This window comes from Symphalangus syndactylus, chromosome 12 (genome assembly GCF_028878055.3).
Source record: "Symphalangus syndactylus isolate Jambi chromosome 12, NHGRI_mSymSyn1-v2.1_pri, whole genome shotgun sequence".
Taxonomy (NCBI): Eukaryota; Metazoa; Chordata; class Mammalia; order Primates; family Hylobatidae; genus Symphalangus; species Symphalangus syndactylus.
The window spans coordinates 84,585,366-84,602,870 of NC_072441.2; the positions used below are offsets into that span (position 1 = coordinate 84,585,366).

At 50.2% G+C, this 17,505-nt stretch overlaps 1 protein-coding gene across 26 annotated transcripts in view; it reads left to right on the top strand.

Moving 5' to 3' along the window:
• SEMA4A (semaphorin 4A) overlaps window positions 1-17,505 on the top strand; it is a 34,791-nt gene that overhangs the window by 13,206 nt on the left and 4,080 nt on the right. For 14 of the 26 annotated variants that reach the window (XM_063626855.1, XM_063626857.1, XM_063626853.1 and 11 more), the window contains 8 exons: window positions 1,229-1,345; window positions 1,688-1,812; window positions 2,120-2,292; window positions 3,721-3,871; window positions 14,096-14,276; window positions 16,073-16,191; window positions 16,337-16,494; window positions 16,809-16,909. In XM_063626855.1, the coding sequence (XP_063482925.1) occupies window positions 1,229-1,345; window positions 1,688-1,812; window positions 2,120-2,292; window positions 3,721-3,871; window positions 14,096-14,276; window positions 16,073-16,191; window positions 16,337-16,494; window positions 16,809-16,909 (1,125 nt within the window). Of the gene's footprint in view, window positions 1-1,228; window positions 1,346-1,687; window positions 1,813-2,119; window positions 2,293-3,720; window positions 3,872-14,095; window positions 14,277-16,072; window positions 16,192-16,336; window positions 16,495-16,808; window positions 16,970-17,505 lie in introns of all 26 variants that reach the window. The other 12 variants (XM_063626864.1, XM_063626863.1, XM_063626846.1 and 9 more) reach the window with 1 other exon arrangement.

Below are 17,505 nucleotides of genomic sequence, written 5' to 3' on the forward strand. Positions count from 1 at the left end.
GTCCCAGCTACTCGGGAGGCTGAGTCACAAGAATTGCTTGAACCCAGGAGGTGGAGGTTGCAGTAAGCCAAGATCGCGCCACTGCACTCCAGCCTGCGCAACAAAGCAAGACTCTGTCTCACAACAAAACAAAACAAAAAAGGCAGAGGAAAGAGAGAGAGAGGGCCAGAAGCCTCAGAGCACAAGATCAGAGGGAGAATTAAGCACCCCAACCACCAGCTCCTGCTGAAATTGCCACAAAAAGTGGTGGAGAAAGATGCACGTGGAGAGACACACAGGCATGAGGACCCGGGATGCGTATTGGGTAGAGAAGAGGCCTGAGACTGAGCCACTGTTCAACAATTGTGTGAACACTTCCTCTGGTGTACTGGGCACTGTGCTGGGTAGTACAGGAGTTATAAACAAGAAATCAGGCCGGGTGCAATGGCTCACACCTGAAATCTCAGCACTTTAGGAGGCCGAGGCGGGTGGATCACTTGAGCTCAGGAGTTTGAGACCAGCTTGGGCAATAGTATAGTGAGACCTCGTCTCTACTAAAAACAAAACAAAACAAAAACAACAACAACAACAAAATTAGCCAGAATAGCGCCTGTGATCCCAGCTACTCAGGAGGCTGAGGTGGGAGGATCACTTGAGAAGGTCAAGGCTACGGTGAGTTGTGATGGCACCACTGCACTCCAGCCTGGATGTGAGCAAGACCCTGTCTTGAAAAAAAAAAAAAGAGAGAGAGAGAAACCATGTCTCAATGCACTACTAGACACCAATCATTACAGACTTTCCACCTGCCTTCCTGGAGGAGATGGACTTCGGCTTTTCAGCAGGACCTTGAAAAGATAGGTAGACAGATGGCAGGGAAGGTGTTCCAGGGAGAGAAGGGTAAGACCCAAGGTGTGGAAGTGGAAAACACAGTCAAACTTCCAGGATCAGTAAGTGATTCTGCTTGGCAAGTGGTTCAGCTAGGTATGTGAGGAAGTAGCCACAGAAAGGCTGGAAAAGTGTCCAAACACGGAGGGCCACACAGGATGGCCATTTCCTGTGGAGAGAGGAAGCTAAGAGGGGTGCTTAGTGAGGAGGGGGAGCTGGCCTTTGGGGCTCCCCAGGAAGGTGCAGAACTGATGCAGGGCCCCCAAGACTGATATGGATGCCAGCCCCAGTTAGAGGCAGGTCTGTGGAGGGCAGAGGAGCCCTCCACCCCATCAGTTCTCTCTTCTCCTCTCCCCCACCCTAGATGGGATGCTCTATTCTGGTACCATGAACAACTTCCTGGGCAGTGAGCCCATCCTGATGCGCACGCTGGGATCCCAGCCTGTCCTCAAGACCGACAACTTCCTCCGCTGGCTGCATCGTAAGGACCTGACCCCGCTAGCCTCCTTTCCTGAGTCCCGGTGACCTTGCTAATTCACTCAACTTTCATTTGTGGAAGGTACAATGTGTCCATTACTGTTAGGCGCAGGGGGTATATGGCAGGGAAGAAGGCAAATCTCTGGTCCTCTTGAAGCTTTCGTCTTATGTAAACACATTAAAGAAGTACCAGTCGTCCCCACCCCACATCGCTACCCCTCGACAAGCTGTAGGACCCGAGGAAGCCTGTATCCTGGCCTCCAGGGCCAAACCAAGGGTTTTCACTCAGGCAAACGCAGGGCATCCAGGGGCTCAGTCTCTAAGCCCACCTGCCCCTCCCCCGCAGATGACGCCTCCTTCGTGGCAGCCATCCCTTCGACCCAGGTCGTCTACTTCTTCTTCGAGGAGACAGCCAGCGAGTTTGACTTCTTTGAGAGGCTCCACACATCGCGGGTGGCTAGAGTCTGCAAGGTCCGCGGCCTGGGCGGGGGGCGGGGCTAACTGGAGGAGAACCAATAGGGAGATGGCAGGGGCAGGACTGAGTGGTGGGCCCCCAATGAGAGCGGGGGGGCGGGGCGGGGGAAAACAAGCGAGCCTTGGGGGGGCGGGGCGGGGGGACAAGCGGGCCTGAGGGGGTGGGGAGGGAGACCAGCGGGGCTGAAGGGGCGGGGCGGGGACACGCGGGGCTGGCGGGGGCTGGGGGGACACGCGGGGCTGGGGGGGCGGGGCGGGGACACGCGGGGCGGGGGGCGCCCCCTGACTTTCCCTGTGCCCCCAGAATGACGTGGGCGGCGAAAAGCTGCTGCAGAAGAAGTGGACCACCTTCCTGAAGGCCCAGCTGCTCTGCAGCCAGCCGGGGCAGCTGCCCTTCAACGTCATCCGCCACGCTGTCCTGCTCCCCGCCGATTCTCCCACAGCTCCCCACATCTACGCAGTCTTCACCTCCCAGTGGTGAGCAGCAGGGCTGGACCATGGGGGCTGGACACCGGACTTGACGCCAGTGAGGCCCCAGCTCGTGAGCGGAGGCAGGAATTGACATGAGCCAGCACCTATTCAGCACTTTCACATAGGAAGGCATTAAATCGTCACCACCTCTCAGGAATTTGACTCATGCCCTTTTTGTAAATGGGAAAAATAAGACTCAGAGAGGTTCTAACTAGTTTATATTCTGCCTAGTTCCAAAAGGGATAGGGAGCATTTTACAAAAGGCAAATATTAAAATCGATAAAATAGATAAAGAAATGGGAATAAAAGGAGAGTATGAGAAGCCAGGGGTAAGGCCAACACACTACAAATGCTTGTCATAAGATGTAGTATAGTCCCTGGATGCCAGCCACAAATTTAGCTCTGCACTTCCTAATGGCCAGGGCAAACAGGGAAACACCATCCTTATCAGAAGATAAAAATAAAGTCGGCCGGGTGCGGTGGCTCATGCCTGTAATCCCAGCACTTTGAGAGGCCGAGGCGGGCAGATCACGAGGTCAGGAGATCAAGACCATCCTGGCCAACATGGTGAAACCCTGTCTCTACTAAAAATACAAAAATTAGCTGAGTGTGGTGGCGCATGCCTGTAGTCCCGGCTACTCGTGAGCTTGGGGCAGGAGGATCCCATGAATCCAGGAGGTGGAGGTTGCAGTGAGCCGAGATCGCACCACTGCTCTCCAGCCTGGCAACACAGCAAGACTCCGTCTCAAAAAAATAAATAAAAATAAAGTCATTGCTTGAAGGTTGAGAAAGGTTAACCAATTTGTCCAAGGTCCCCGAGTCATGGTCTGGCCCCACAGTGTTTAGGTACCGGCTGACAATGTGTCAGGTACCAAAGGTATTTGGGGTAAGTGGGATCTGGTAGCCACAGGATCCGGAACTGAGAGCCTGGTGTATACAATAGTCAGCTTCAAGAGAGCAGAGAAACAGACCTCCTGTCTCCACAGACCAGGGCTGAGGAATAAAAACAGTCTGGTAGTCAGGCACTGGTCGGTTCTCTGAGGACCAGGGATCCAAGAGACTCAAAGGAAGAGGGCTTTGTGTGGAGCCAGGCTAGAGCTGGTTACACTGTCCCTCCAATGGGTGCAGCCCAGTGTAGGCAGGACAGGCAGGGGCCACCCCAGGGCCTGAGCCCCAATTAATTCTCATTAAGGATAATCAGACTTCAGATCCCAAGATGGGCCTAGAGCCAGGCCCTGAGCCAGAGTCACGGAATTCCATGGGGCTCCCTTGGCCCTTATCAACACAGTGAGGGGAAGGAGTGGTAGCTGGAGGCTGGCCCAGCTCTCCACACTCTTGCCTCCTGGGCTTTCTCACTGAGGGTGGGCCAGGGCTGGAGAGAGAGCTGCTGGTGTGGCAGAGACCACAGACAATGTTCCCTCTGGCTGTCTCCAGGCAGGTTGGCAGGACCAGGAGCTCTGCGATTTGTGCCTTCTCTCTCTTGGACATTGAACGTGTCTTTAAGGGGAAATACAAAGAGTTGAACAAAGAAACTTCACGCTGGACTACTTATAGGGGCCCTGAGACCAACCCCCGGCCAGGCAGTGTGAGTACTACCCCCTACACTGAGCACAGTCTACACACACATAATGTGCATGAAAAAACACCTATCATGGCATAGTAAATGCCCAATAAATGTTAGTGCTCTCCACCCCACCAATCTTGTCTGCTCAGACATACACCTGGTGTAGCTGCCTACATTCCACATGCGCCTAGCACCCTCTTATACGCAGAGCAGTTGCTGGAGCCATCTCCCTTCACCAAGGCTAAGTGTACACCAAATATCTGGGTATATCACCATGGAAACAATGGAACATGGGCTGTGTGCCAAGGACTGTCTTGGGCATTGCCACCTGCATTTATTATTTAACTTTTTAAAAAAATCAGAGGCCAGGCCGGGAGTGGTGGCTCACGCCTGTAATCCCAGCACTTGGGGAGGCCGAGGCAGGTGGATCACTTGAGGTCAGGAGTTCGAGACCAGCCTGGCTAACATGGTGAAACCTCATCTCTACTAAAAATACAAAAATTAGCCAGGCATGGTGGCACGGGACTGTAATTTCAGCTACTGGGAGGCTGAGGCAGGAGAATCGCTTGAACCTGGGAGGCGGAGGTTGCAGCGAGCCAAGATTGCACCACTGCACTCCAGCCTGGGTGATAGAGTGAGACTCAGTCTCAAAAAAAAAAAAAAAAAAGAAAGAAAAATCAGAGGCTGGGCAATCCCAGCCATTTGGGAGACTGAGACGGGAGGTTCACTTGAGGCTAGGAATTTGAGACCAGCCTGGGCAACATTGTAAGACTCTGTCTCTACCAAAAAAAATGAACTGGACCTGGTGGCATGTGCCTGTAGTCAGCTACTCAAGAGGCTGAGGTGGGAGGATCACTTGAGCCTGGGAGTTCAAGGCTGCAGTGAGCTTTGATCACGAGAATGCACTCCAGCCTGGGTGCCAAGAGCATGAGATGCTGTCTCTAAAAAAGTTTTTAAATGAAAAACAAAAACAAAAAAAAAACAATCACAGCCTGGGCAACATGGTGAGCCCCCATCTCTACAAAAGAAAAAAAAATCAGAGCTATTATATGTATGTGATTTGAAGAATCAAATAGATCTAAAATGAAATAGATCTATAGGGTTGACTACAAAAAGCAGTCCTATTTCCCATCCTCCAACCATTTTCAACTCTTTTAGCTGATTCTTTTCAAATTTATCTCAAAATCTCTAAATAACATGCTTTTATTGCTACTTCATGATGTTTCAGTTTCAGACAGTATCTGTTGAATTCCCATTGTAGAAGGCGATGGGAAACAGCTGGCTTGCAGCAGCTAGCAAGAGCTGTTTTTGCACATCTTTTTCCAAATTTGTGTTTAGTGATATTACATTGGTAGCTTGAAATTAGCCATGGTGGAAGCATACATCACAGAAATCAGCAAACAATGCAAATCGGCTTTCTAACCCTCTCCCGCAAAAGCTGACTTGGACCAACATACAGTAACTGCACCCATCCCCAATCTCCTAACGTAGTTTTCTAGTAATTTTGGTTAGATCAATATTATGACTCTTCTTATTCACAGCCTAGCCAGGTAGTAAGCCATGATTACTTTTCCTTTTTGCATAGTTTTGTTTTCCCTGGGGTTAGTAATTATGTTGACTTTTCTGCTTGCTTTGTTTTCTAAGCTCTTTATTTATTTTTATTTTTATTTTTATTTATTTATTTATTTTTTTTTTTTTTGAGACGGAGTCTTGCTCTTTCGCCCAGGCTGGAGTGCAGTGGCACAATCTCGGCTCACTGCAAGCTCCGCGTCCCGGGTTCACGCCATTCTCCTGCCTCAGCCTCTCCGAGTAGCTGGGACTACAGGCGCCCGCCACCACCCCCGGCTAATTTTTTGTATTTTTTAGTAGAGATGGGGTTTCACCGTGGTCTCGATCTCCTGACCTTGTGATCCGCCCACCTCGGCCTCCCAAAGTGCTGGGATTACAAGCGTGAGCCACCGCGCCCGGCTATTTTTATTTTTTTTGAAACAGAGTCTCACTCTGTCGCCCAAGCTGCAGTGCAATGGCGTGATCTTGGCTCGCTGCAACCTCTGCCTCCTGGGTTCAAGCAATTCTCCTGCCTTAGCCTCCCGAGTAGCTGGGATTACAGGTGCCTGCCACCACACCCAGCTAATTTTTGTAGTTTTAGTAGAGATGGGGTTTCACCATGTTGGCCAGACTGGTCTCTAACTCCTGACCTCAGTTGATCCTCCTACCTCGACCTCCCAAAGTGCTAGGATTACAGGCATGAGGCACTGTGCCTGGTCTAAGCTTTTATCTTTAATTCAACCCCAAACTCTTCTTAAATTATCTGAATCTCTTCTGAAGACAGACCTATTAGCTTTTCTAACAGTTTCATCTTCCTGGAGAGCCTTCCTGACTGCTCCAGTCTAGACTAGTGCCCTCTACTCCCGGAGCACAGATGCCATCCTGGAATCCCCCTGCCTCATCATCCTGGGGATTCCCTTTGCCTCTTTCCTGTGACAGATCTCGTGTTTCTTGTGTCCCATGGCTTCCTCTTTTTTTTTTTTTTTCTTTTTTTCTTTTCAACTATTTCATTTTGGTGGAGGTTATCCTTTGTAGATTCCTGGAAAAGGATACATGGCAGGTAAAACATTTTAAGATCTTGAGTGTCTGAAAATGTATTCTACTTTCCTATTTGATCGTTTGGCTAGGTATACATAATTCTAGAATAGAAATACGTTTCCTTCAAACTTTGAAGGCCTTGCTCTGTTATCTTCTAGCTTCCAGAGGTACTGTTGAGAAGCCCAAAGTTATTCTGATCCCTAGCCCTCTGAATGTAACCTGGTTTTATTTCACTGAAATCTTTTTTTTTTTTTTTTTTTAAATACTGATCCTTGTGGAGCAGGGCTACCCTATAGGCAGTGTGCCTCACTGCCCTCACTGGAATCTTACAGTGCTTTTTCTTTGTCCTGGTGTTCTGAAATTTCATGGTGTTGTGCTTTGATGGAACACTACTCATTTATTGTGCTGGGTACTCAATGGGCCACTTCAGCCTGGAAATTATTTATCTTAGTTCTTTCAGTTCTGAGTTTTCTTGAACTATATCTTCCTATCTTCTTTTTTTTTTTTTTTTTTTTTGAGATGGAGTTTTGCTGTGTCCCCCAGGCTATAGTGCAGTGGTTCTATCTTGGCTCGCTACAACCTCCACCTCCCAGGTTCAAGCACTTCTCCTGCCTCAGCCTCCAGAGTAGCTGGGACTACAGGTGCCCTCCACCATGCCCAGTTAATTTTTGTATTTTTAGTAGAGACAGAGTTTCACCATGTTGCCCAGGCTGGTCTCAAACTCCTGACCGCGGGTGATCTGTCTGCCTTGGCTTCCCAAAGTGCTGGGATTACAGGTGTAAGCCACTGTGCTCGGTCTTTTTTTGGTATTTTTAGTAGAAACTGGGTTTCACCATGTTGCCCAGGCTGGTCTTAAACTCCTGAGCTCAAGCAATACACCCGCTTTGGCCTCCTAAAGTGCTGGGATTACAGGTGTGACCCACTGTGCCTGGCCCTATCTTCTTTTCATTCAACAAATATTTTTTGAGGACACATGCTACTATTCTGGGCAGGGAATATAGAAGTGAGCAAAACAGATGAAAGTCCCTTCCCTCATGGGGCTTACATTCCAATGGGGTGTTTTCTCACTTTTTTCTGGCCCTCCTAGACTAGTCTTCTCACTTTTTTTTTTTTTTTTTTTTTTTTGAGACAGAGTCTCGCTCTGTCGCCCGGGCTGGAGTGCAGTGGCGCAATCTCGGCTCACTGCAAGCTCCGCCTCCCGGGTTCACGCCATTCTCCTGCCTCAGCCTCCGAGTAGCTGGGACTACAGGCGCCCGCCACCGCGCCCGGCTAATTTTTTGTATTTTTTAGTAGAGACGGGGTTTCACCGTGGTCTCGATCTCCTGACCTCGTGATCCGCCCGCTTCGGCCTCCCAAAGTGCTGGGATTACAAGCGTGAGCCACCGCGCCCGGCGTCTTCTCACTTTTTTTAAGCTTTCCTACTGTCCAAGTCTTTGGTTGTGTTCTGTTTTTCTGGAAGAGTGTCTCAACTTTGTCTTCCAGTCTTTCTGTCAGGTTTTTCATTTCTGTGTTCAGAGACAGTGAAAGAAAAAAGAAAGAAGGCCAGGTACAGTGGCTCACACCTGTAATCTCAGCACTTTGGGAGGCTGAGACAGGTGGATCACCTGAGGTGAGGAGCTCCAGACCAGCCTGGCCAACATGGTGAAACCCTGTCTCTACTAAAAATACAAAAATTAGCCAGGTGTGGTGGCGCACACCCGTAGTCCCAGCTACTTGGGAGACTGAGGCAGAAGGATTGCTTGAACCCAGGAAGCGGAGGTTGCAATGTGCCAAGATGGCGCCACTGCACTCCAGCCTGGATGACAGAGCAAGACTTCATCTCAAAAAAAAAAAAAAAACAGATAGGAAAGAAAGAAAAAGATTTTTCGTTTCTGCCAAACAGTCTTGACCCCCTGGGCTCAAGCAATCCTCCTACCTCAGCCTCCTGAGTAACTAGAACTACAAGCACCCACCACCACACCCAGTTAATTTTTTAATATTTTGTAGAGGCAGCGTCTCAAACTCATTGGTTCAAGCAATCCTCCCACCTTGGCCTTTCAAAGTGCTGGGATTACAGGTATGAGCCACCATGCCTCACCTGGGATTGTATAGATTAAAAGAAATTTAAGACTAGGTACAGTGGCTCGAGCCTGCAATCCGAGCACTTTGGGAGGCTGAGGTGGGAGAATTGTTTGAGCCCAGGAGTTTGAGAGCAGCCTGGGCAATATAGTGAGACCCCCATCTCTACAAAATATTTAAAAATTAGCTGGGTGTTGTGCCACGTGCCTGTAGTCCTAGCTACTTGGAAGGGTGAAGTAGGAGGATCACTTGAGCCTGGGAGGTTGAGGCTGCACCCCACTGTACTCCAGCCAGGGCAACAGAGTGAGACCCTGTCTCAAAAAAAAAAAAAAAAGAAAAAGAAAAAGAAAAAAATTTACATAATCCCTTTCCGTCTTCTATTTTTCTCGTGCATTTGTTTGTTTGTCAGAGTCTTCCACAGCCTGGATCTTGATGATTGCATCTCTGTAGTGTAGTTTAAGTATTTCCTGTAAATTGTTCAGTAGTTGGATCTAAAGACTTAATCAGATTCAGGTTTGGTTTGCAGGAGGGGCAAGATTACTTCATCGTCGTTGTGTGCCCTTTTTTCTGGATGCCCGTAATGCCTGGTGGCCCTCTTTGTGTGAAGGAAAGACTCTTCTTTGGCAGCATTCGCTTCATGTTTCATGGATGCACTATTTTCACATATCTCTCTTAGGACAGTAATGATGGATTTCCGTGAAGTTTTCTTCTTTCTGATTCGTTTCTGTTTCCTCTTAGTTTTTGCTTGTTTGTTTATTTGTTTTTTGTTTTTTTTTTGAGATGAAGTCTCACTCTGTTGCTGGAGTGCAATGGCGCCATCTCAGCTCACTGCAACCTCCACCTCTCGGCTTTAGGTGATTCTCCTGCCTCAGACTCCCGAGTAGCTGGGATTACAGGCGTGCGCCACCACACCCAGCTAATTTTTGTATTTTTAGTAGAGATGGGATTTCACCATGTTGGCCAGGCTGATCTTGAACTCCTGACCTCAGGTGATCCACTTGCCTCGGCCTCCCAAAGTGCTGGGATTACAGGCATGAGCCAATGCGCCCAGCTTATTTTATTTTATTTTTTTTGAGACAGAGTCTTGTTCTGTTGCCCAGGCTGGGGTGCATTGGCATGATCTCGGCTCACTGCAACCTCCACCTCCCTGGTTCAAGCGATTCTCCTGCTTCAGCCTCCCGCCTAGCTGGGATTATAGGCGCCCACCACCACGCCCAGCTAATTTTTTTGTATTTTTAGTAGAGATGGGGTTTCACCATGTTGGCCAGACTGGTCTCGTACTCCTGACCTCAGGCAATCTGCCTGCCTCAGCCTCCCAAAGTGCTGGGATTACAGGCATGAGCCACCGTGCCTGGCCTCTCAGGTTTTTGTTGGTTCTTCTTCTTCTTTTTTTCTTCCTATTTGTTTATTTTGGTTTCTTTCTTTCATGTTGGTGGTTTTACTTACATGTCTGGTAGTCCTTGAATGTCTACTCATATTTAACAGTGGGAGACCTTGAAGCTGTTTGGAGCTCTGTGTCCATAACTAAGGCTTGGCAATTTGGTCTCTGTTATGTCACCACTGAGGGTGGTCTGGCTGGGCTGTTTGGTGGGAATATTCAATGTCAGTATCTTTACTGTATCTTAGGTCATTAAATCTTTCATCTTAGACCTCCAGTCAGTTTCCCAGAGCAGCCTCTTCTAGTCTTCTGCGCGGAGGCAGATGATCTGGCTCTTGGTGTCTAGGAGCCACAGGGGAAGAGGGTTGGGTTTGGGAAAGAGTCTCATCACGTAGTGTGCCTACCTTATTGAATCCCTCTCTTTCAGGATGGTGTCCCCATCAACTGGGCCTGCTATCCTCCATCCAGAAACCCTCTGTTTTACTCTCTCTGGTGGATAAACCTCCAGTCTTGGGCCAGGATGTGGAAGGGGCAGTCACCCAGCTCTGTGGAGTTTGGAGAGTACCTGCCTGTTTCTTAAACAGACTTTCAAATAATCCTCCTTATTTAGCATCCCCATTAACCTCACTTCCAGAGGTGGCTGAGATTAGTAATTTGTGAACTTTAGGAATCCTGCCTTCTAAATGTTTAGGGGCTTCCTCCAGGGCTGGCTTGAGAAGATTCTTCTCTCTCTCTCTCTCTCTCTCTGTTAAGTCTTTTCTGTTTGTTTATTCGCTTTCCAGCTTCCAAAATGTGGATGCTTTTGCACTTCTCTCTTGTTCTCCCCATCCCTCCCTCATCTAGGTTTATGTCTTTTCTTTTCTTTTTTTTTTTGATACGGAGTCTCGCTCAGTTGCCCGGGCTGGAGTGCAGTGGCATGATCTCAGCTCACTGCAAGCTCTGCCTCCCGGGTTGACGCCATTCTCCTGCCTCAGCCTCCCGAGTAGCTGGGACTACAGGCACCCGCCACCACGCCTGGCTAATTTTTTTGTATTTTTAATAGAGATGGGGTTTCACTGTGTGTTAGCCAGGATGGTCTCGATCTCCTGACCTCGTGATCCTTCCGTCTCGGCCTCCCAAAGTGCTAGGATTACAGGCGTAAGCCACCACGCCTGGCTGGTTTATGTCTTTTTAAAAATTCCCTGGCCGGGCGTGGTGGCTCACACTGTAATCCTAGCACTTTGGAAGGCCGAGGCAGGTGGATCACGAGGTCAGGAGATCAAGACTATCCTGGCCATCATGGCGAAACCCCGTCTCTACTAAAAATACAAAAATTAGCCGGGTGTGGTGGTGTGTGCCTGTAATCCCAGCTAGCTGGGAGACTGAGGCACGAGAATTGCTTGAAACCAGGAAGCGGAGGTGGCAGTGAGCCGAGATCGTGCCACTGCACTCCAGCCTGGCGACACAGCAAGACTCCGTCTCAAAAAAAATTCCCTTTGGCCCAGGTGCGGTGGCTGATGCCTGTTATCCCAGCACTTTGGGAGGCCGAGGTGGGAGGATAACTTGAGGCCAGGAATTGGAGATTAGCTTGGGTAACATAGTGAGACCCCATGTCGACAAATAATAAAAAATTAGCTGGGGCCAGGCGTGGTGGCTCATGCCAGTAATCCCAGAACTTTGGGAGGCAGAGGTGGGTGGATCACTTGAGGTCAGGAGTTGAAGACCACCCTGGCCAACATGGTGAAACCCCGTTTCTACTAAAAATACAAATATTAGCTGGGCGTGGTGGCGGGTGCCTGTAATCCCAGCTACTTGGGAGGCTGAGGCAGGAGAATCGCTTGATTCTCCAGGCGGAGGTTGCAGTGAGCCAAGATTGTGCCATTGCACTCCAGCCTGGGCAACAGAGCGATACTCTGCCTCAAAAAAAAAAAAAAAAAAAAAAGGCCGGGTGCCTGTAATCCGACAGCACTTTGGGAGGCTGAGGCGGGTGAATCATGAGGTCAGATCGAGATCATCCTGGCTAACACGGTGAAACCCCATCTCTACTAAAAATAGAAAAAAATTAGCCAGGCGTGGTGGTGGGCGCCTGTAATCCCAGCTACTCGGGAGGCTGAGGCAGGCGAATGGGGTGAACCCGGGAGGTGGAGCTTGCAGTGAACCAAGATCGTGCCTCTACACTCCAGCCTGGGAGACAGAGCGAGGCTCTGTCTCAAAAAAAAAAAAAAAAAAAAAAAAAAAATAGCCAGGCACAGTGGCACACACCTGTGATTCCAGCTTCTCAGGAGGCTAAGGTAGGAGGATGGCTTGAGCCCAGGAGGTCAAGGCTGCAGTGAACCAAGATCATGCCACTGCACTCCAGCCGGATTACAGTGAGACCCTGTTTCAAAAAACAATTAAAAAAAAAAAAAAACCCTTTGACCTGTAATCCCAGCACTTTGGGAGGCCAAGGTAAGAGGTTCACTTGAGGCCAGGAGTTTGAGACCAGCCTTGGCAATATAGCAAGACACTGTCTCTATTTGTAAAAATAAAAAACAACAAACAAAAAAACCCTTTGGGAGGACATGAGAGTAGGTGCACGTGCTCATTCTGGCATCAAAATGAGATGTAGATGTTATTACCTTATTTTGCAGATGAGGAGGTTGAAGGTCAGAGAGGTGAAACAGCTTGTCTAAGGACACAGCTTATAGGTGACAGAGTTGGGGCTGGCCCTAAGACAGTGCTCTTGGGGAGCAAGGATCCTGACTGAAGATCAGGACACAGATGTCCCAGAGCCACAGCATCCTCATATTAGCAGGGCCTTTAGAGAACAGTTGGTCCAACCCCCTCATTTTATGGGTGAGAAAAAGGAGGCTCAGAATGGAGAAGGGATTCTCCCAGAGTCATGCAGCAAGTTCGTGCAAAACCGTGATGAGAAATGCTCCGTGCTACACCACCCCTTTCTGTGACATTAATTCAGTCATTGACTCAGCAAACATTTATTGAGCACCAACTGTGTGCCAGATCCTGTGCTATGCCGGGAAATACAGACATCAATAAAACTTGGTCCTTTTTTAAATTTCTTTTTTGAGACGCAGTTTCACTCAGTTGCCCAGGCCCGAGTACAGTGGCACAATCTTGGGTCACTGCAACCTCTGCCTCCCGTGTTCAAGTAATTCTTCTGCCTCAGGTTCCTGAGTAGCTGGGATTACAGGTGCCTGCCACCATGCTTGGCTAATTTTTGTATTTTTTTAATTAATTATTTATTTATTTTGTTTTTGAGACCAAGTCTCACTCTGTCGCCCAAGCTGGAGTGCAGTGGCACAATCTCAGCTCACTGCAACCTCCGCCTCCTGGGTTCAAGCGATTCTCCTGTCTTGCCCTCCCGAGTAGTTGGGACTACAGGCACCTGCCACCACACCCAGGTGATTTTTTTTTATTTTTAGTAGAGACAGGGTTTCACCATGTTAGCCAGGATGTTCTCAATCTCCTGACCTCGTGATTCGCCCGCCTCAGCCTCCCAAAGTGCTGGGATTACAGGAGTGAGCCACCACACCCGGCTATTTATTTATTTATTTATGACGGAGTCTGTCTCTGTCGCCCAGGTTGGAGTGCAGTGGCACAATGTCGGCTCCCTGCAACCTCTGCCTTCTGGGTTCAAGTGATTCTCTTGCCTCAGCCTTCTAAGTAGCTGTGATTACAGGCATGCCACCACCCCCAGCTAATATTTGTATTTTTAGTGGAGACGGGGTTTCACCATGTTGGCCAGGCTGGTCTCGAACTCCTGACCTCAGGTGATCCACCCGCCTAGGCCTCCCAAAGTGCTGGGATTACAGGTGTGAGCCACTGCGCCCAGCCATAAAACTTGGTACTTGCCTATAAGGAGCCTTCGTCCTGCTTCCTGCTGGCTGCCAGGCCTCCTTGCTGGAGGTGCAAAGGAGGAGAACAGTAATAACAGTTAACATTTGCGGAGTGCTTGTTTCATGCCAAGCACTGTTTGAATTATTTTTCATGTATTAGTGCATTTCATTTTCCCAGCGAGCCTGTGAGGCAGGTCTTGGTAATAGGCCCACTTCACAGCTGAGGAACCTCAGGCATGCAGAGGCTGAGACGCACAACCAGGCAGCTCCAAAGTCGGAGCTTTAACCACCACCCTGAAATGAGGACTGCCATGGGGGAGGGGGTGAAGACAGAAGAGCAGGCGTCGGGGGGAGGGTGAGCTGAGGGGAAGGGGCAAACCAACCTGATCTGCCTCCCTCCTCCTTTAGTGCTCAGTGGGCCCCTCCTCTGATAAGGCCTTGACCTTCATGAAGGACCATTTCCTGATGGATGAGCAGGTGGTGGGAACGCCCCTGCTGGTGAAATCTGACGTGGAGTATACACGGCTTGCAGTGGAGACAGCCCAGGGCCTTGATGGGCACAGCCATCTTGTCATGTACCTAGGAACCAGTGAGTAAAGAGTTCTGGGACATCCCCCAAAGGACTAGAGCAGAGGATGCCCCCAGGTTGAGGAGGGAAACCCTTGAGTTCATTCACTTATTCATTCAACAACTGTTTACTCAGCACCTGCTATGTGCCTGGCATTCTGCTAGGTTCTGGAAATACAGCAGAGGAGCAAAACAGTCCACTCCCTACCCTTTCTGAGCTTCGTATGGTGGGGAAGGCAGACAGGGAGGTCTTTGTGTGTCTTATGAGGGAAGCTATGTTAGAGGAATGAAAGGTGAGTGGGTGGAGGGGAGCTGGAAATCGCACATGAAGAGATCACTCCTTCAGGAAGCTCGGCTGTGAAGGGAGAGAGGAAGGAGGTGGTGGCTGGAGCACGGAGTGGGGCGCAGCTGGGGTTCTTGGTTTTGTTTCTTCCCCCTCCTTGCCCCCAGGGTTCTTGTTTTATAGACAGGAAGGACTAAGCATCTAGTAGACAGGGGGATGGCAAAGAGATGGGTAGAAGAAGGGATAAGTGGCAGGTAAAGTTGTGGCGGGAGCAGGCGGCCAGAGTCCAGGACACATGTTGAACTGGGCAGCCATGGGTGGCGGGGAGACAGCACCTGAGCTGGGCTAGGAGTGAAGCTGTAGCAGTGGGGTGTGACTTGGTGGGTGTGCAGGCTCAGGGGGAGCTCTTATTTGAAGCTTTTGTGTTCTCTATGTAGGTGGAGGACACAAGGTCATGAGCTGGGAGTGAGGGGGCAGGAAAGGTGGGAGGTTTGAGAAGAGAGGGGTAGATTCAAATAGCCATTGTGGGCTGGGCGAGGTGGCTCATGCCTGTAATCCCAGGACTTTGGGAGGCCAAGGCGGGTGGATCACCTGAGGTCAGGAGTTCGAGACCAGCCTGGCCAACATCGTGAAACCCGTTTCTACTAAAAATACAGAAAAATTAGCAGTGTGTAGTGGCACGCACCTGTAATCCCAGCTACTCGGGAGGTTGAGGCAGGAGAATCACTTGAACCCGGGAGGCAGAGTTTGCAATGAGCCAAAATTGTGCCACTGCCCTCCAGCCTGGGCGACAAGAGTGAAACTCTGTCTAAAAAAAAAAATAGCCATTGTGGAAAGAGGGAGACAGAGTCAGCAGGGAATGCGACAAGACTGCCCAGGCAGACTGCTCAGGCAGGGCCTGGCTGAGGAGGATAACCTTGAGGGTCAGTGGAAGAAATCTGTCAAGTTCATTCATTCCTTCAGGCCATATTACTAGGCACTGTATCAGCTGTGCATGTATTGGATATACAGCAGAGAACAAAACAGTCAAAAATCTCAGTCTTTGTGGAGTGGGTGGAGACAGACAATAGCATCCTGAATAAGTAAATTACGTGGCACATCATGAGATTTGAGTCACGTAGAGGTGTGTATGGGGGAATCAGGAATGCCAGGTAAGGAGGTTGCACCTGTTAAAAGGGTGGCCAGGTAGACCTCACTGAGGTACTTGATGGAAGTGAGGGAGGCAGGTGATGTGATTTTCTGCAGAAGCACCCAGCCGCCCACTGTTTCATGCCTATGGAGAAATAGCTGGGTTTCTCCAGGGACAAAGTTTTGTCAGGGAGTTGCAAAGGAAGGACAGGGGTCCAAGGGATTTTAGCCATTTACAGCAGACTGCCATCTCCATGGCACAGAGGAAGGTGAATGGTCTGGCTGACCCGTGCCCAGTACATATCACCCTCAGAAGGAGGTTTCCTACAGCTGGGGAGGCCCCCGGAAGTTGGGAAGGGATCTGTGGATGAGGTGAGATGACTTCCGCTCTCTCTGTCTCCCCATAGCCACAGGGTCGCTCCACAAGGCTGTGGTGAGTGGGGACAGCAGTGCTCATCTGGTGGAAGAGATTCAGCTGTTCCCTGACCCTGAACCTGTTCGCAACCTGCAGCTGGCCCCCACCCAGGTGGGAAGGGACCTGACCATCAAATGGCCTTCCAGTGGGGCTGGCCTTGGGGGCCTGTTGTACTGGCTCCCTGGGCCTGCACCAGCGTGCCGGGACTTTACTAGATGTGGCTGGGGCTCCCTGACAATCTCCATCTCTCCTCCAGGGTGCAGTGTTTGTAGGCTTCTCAGGAGGTGTCTGGAGGGTGCCCCGAGCCAACTGTAGTGTCTATGAGAGCTGTGTGGACTGTGTCCTTGCCCGGGACCCCCACTGTGCCTGGGACCCTGAGTCCCGAACTTGTTGCCTCCTGTCTGCCCCCAACCTGTGAGTGCCAGTCCTGGATGGTGGCCTGGATGGCCATCCAGGACCCTTCTCGGCCAGCTTCTGCTACTGTTCTTCCTCTCTCCAGGGGCTACTGACACATTCACTCCAAGAGTCCTCCCATCCTGCAGTGGGTTCCTCCATGGATGGAGTTTCCAGGCAGTTTTTTGAAGCTGCTCTGGCCATTCTGGGTTCCTCTCTCTGTTCCTAGTCTCCCCTGGCCTACCTTCTTCCCCACTGCACTTCCTCCCTTCCTCCTTCCTCTTCCCACTTTCAGCTCTTTCAAAAGATAATTTTTACTTTCTCTGCTCTCTTAGGAACTCCTGGAAGCAGGACATGGAGCGGGGGAACCCAGAGTGGGCATGTGCCAGTGGCCCCATGAGCAGGAGCCTTCGGCCTCAGAGCCGCCCGCAAATCAGTGAGTGTGGGACCACTCACCAGGGGAGGTGCAAAGGCTCTGGAAGACTTTTGGGCAGGGGTAGGCATTCCTGCTCCAATTTCCTCCCCCAGCACCTGCCTGGCTTGAGATCTGAACACCCGAGTTGGGATGGATTTGGGTCCTGGCTACAGGGAAGAGGGATAGGAATTCTGAGCTGGAGGCCAAGCTGGGATTCAGGATTGAGGTTGCAGTTGATTTTGGTGTCAGAGTTGGAGTTAGGTGGACTGCGGCTTAGTTTGGGGTCCAGACTGGAGATTAAGGAGGAGTGAAATTTGAGTTTGGGAGTTGAAATGGAAGTTGGAGATAAGAGTTAGGGCTTGCTTTCTCTTTCTTTCTTTCTTTCTTTCTTTCTTTCTTTCTTTCTTTCTTTCTCTCTCTCCCTCTCTCTCTCTCTCTCTCTCTCTCTCTCTCTTTCTTTCTTTCTTTCCCTCCCTGGCCCATGCTACAATCTACTCCGCTTGCTGCTGCCCGCGGCTACAATCTACTCCGCTTGCTGCTGCCCGCGCCGCGGACTGCCTGGGACTGCCGGCGCGCGCCACCGCTGCCTGCCTTTTCTCCTTTCGCTGCACGCACGC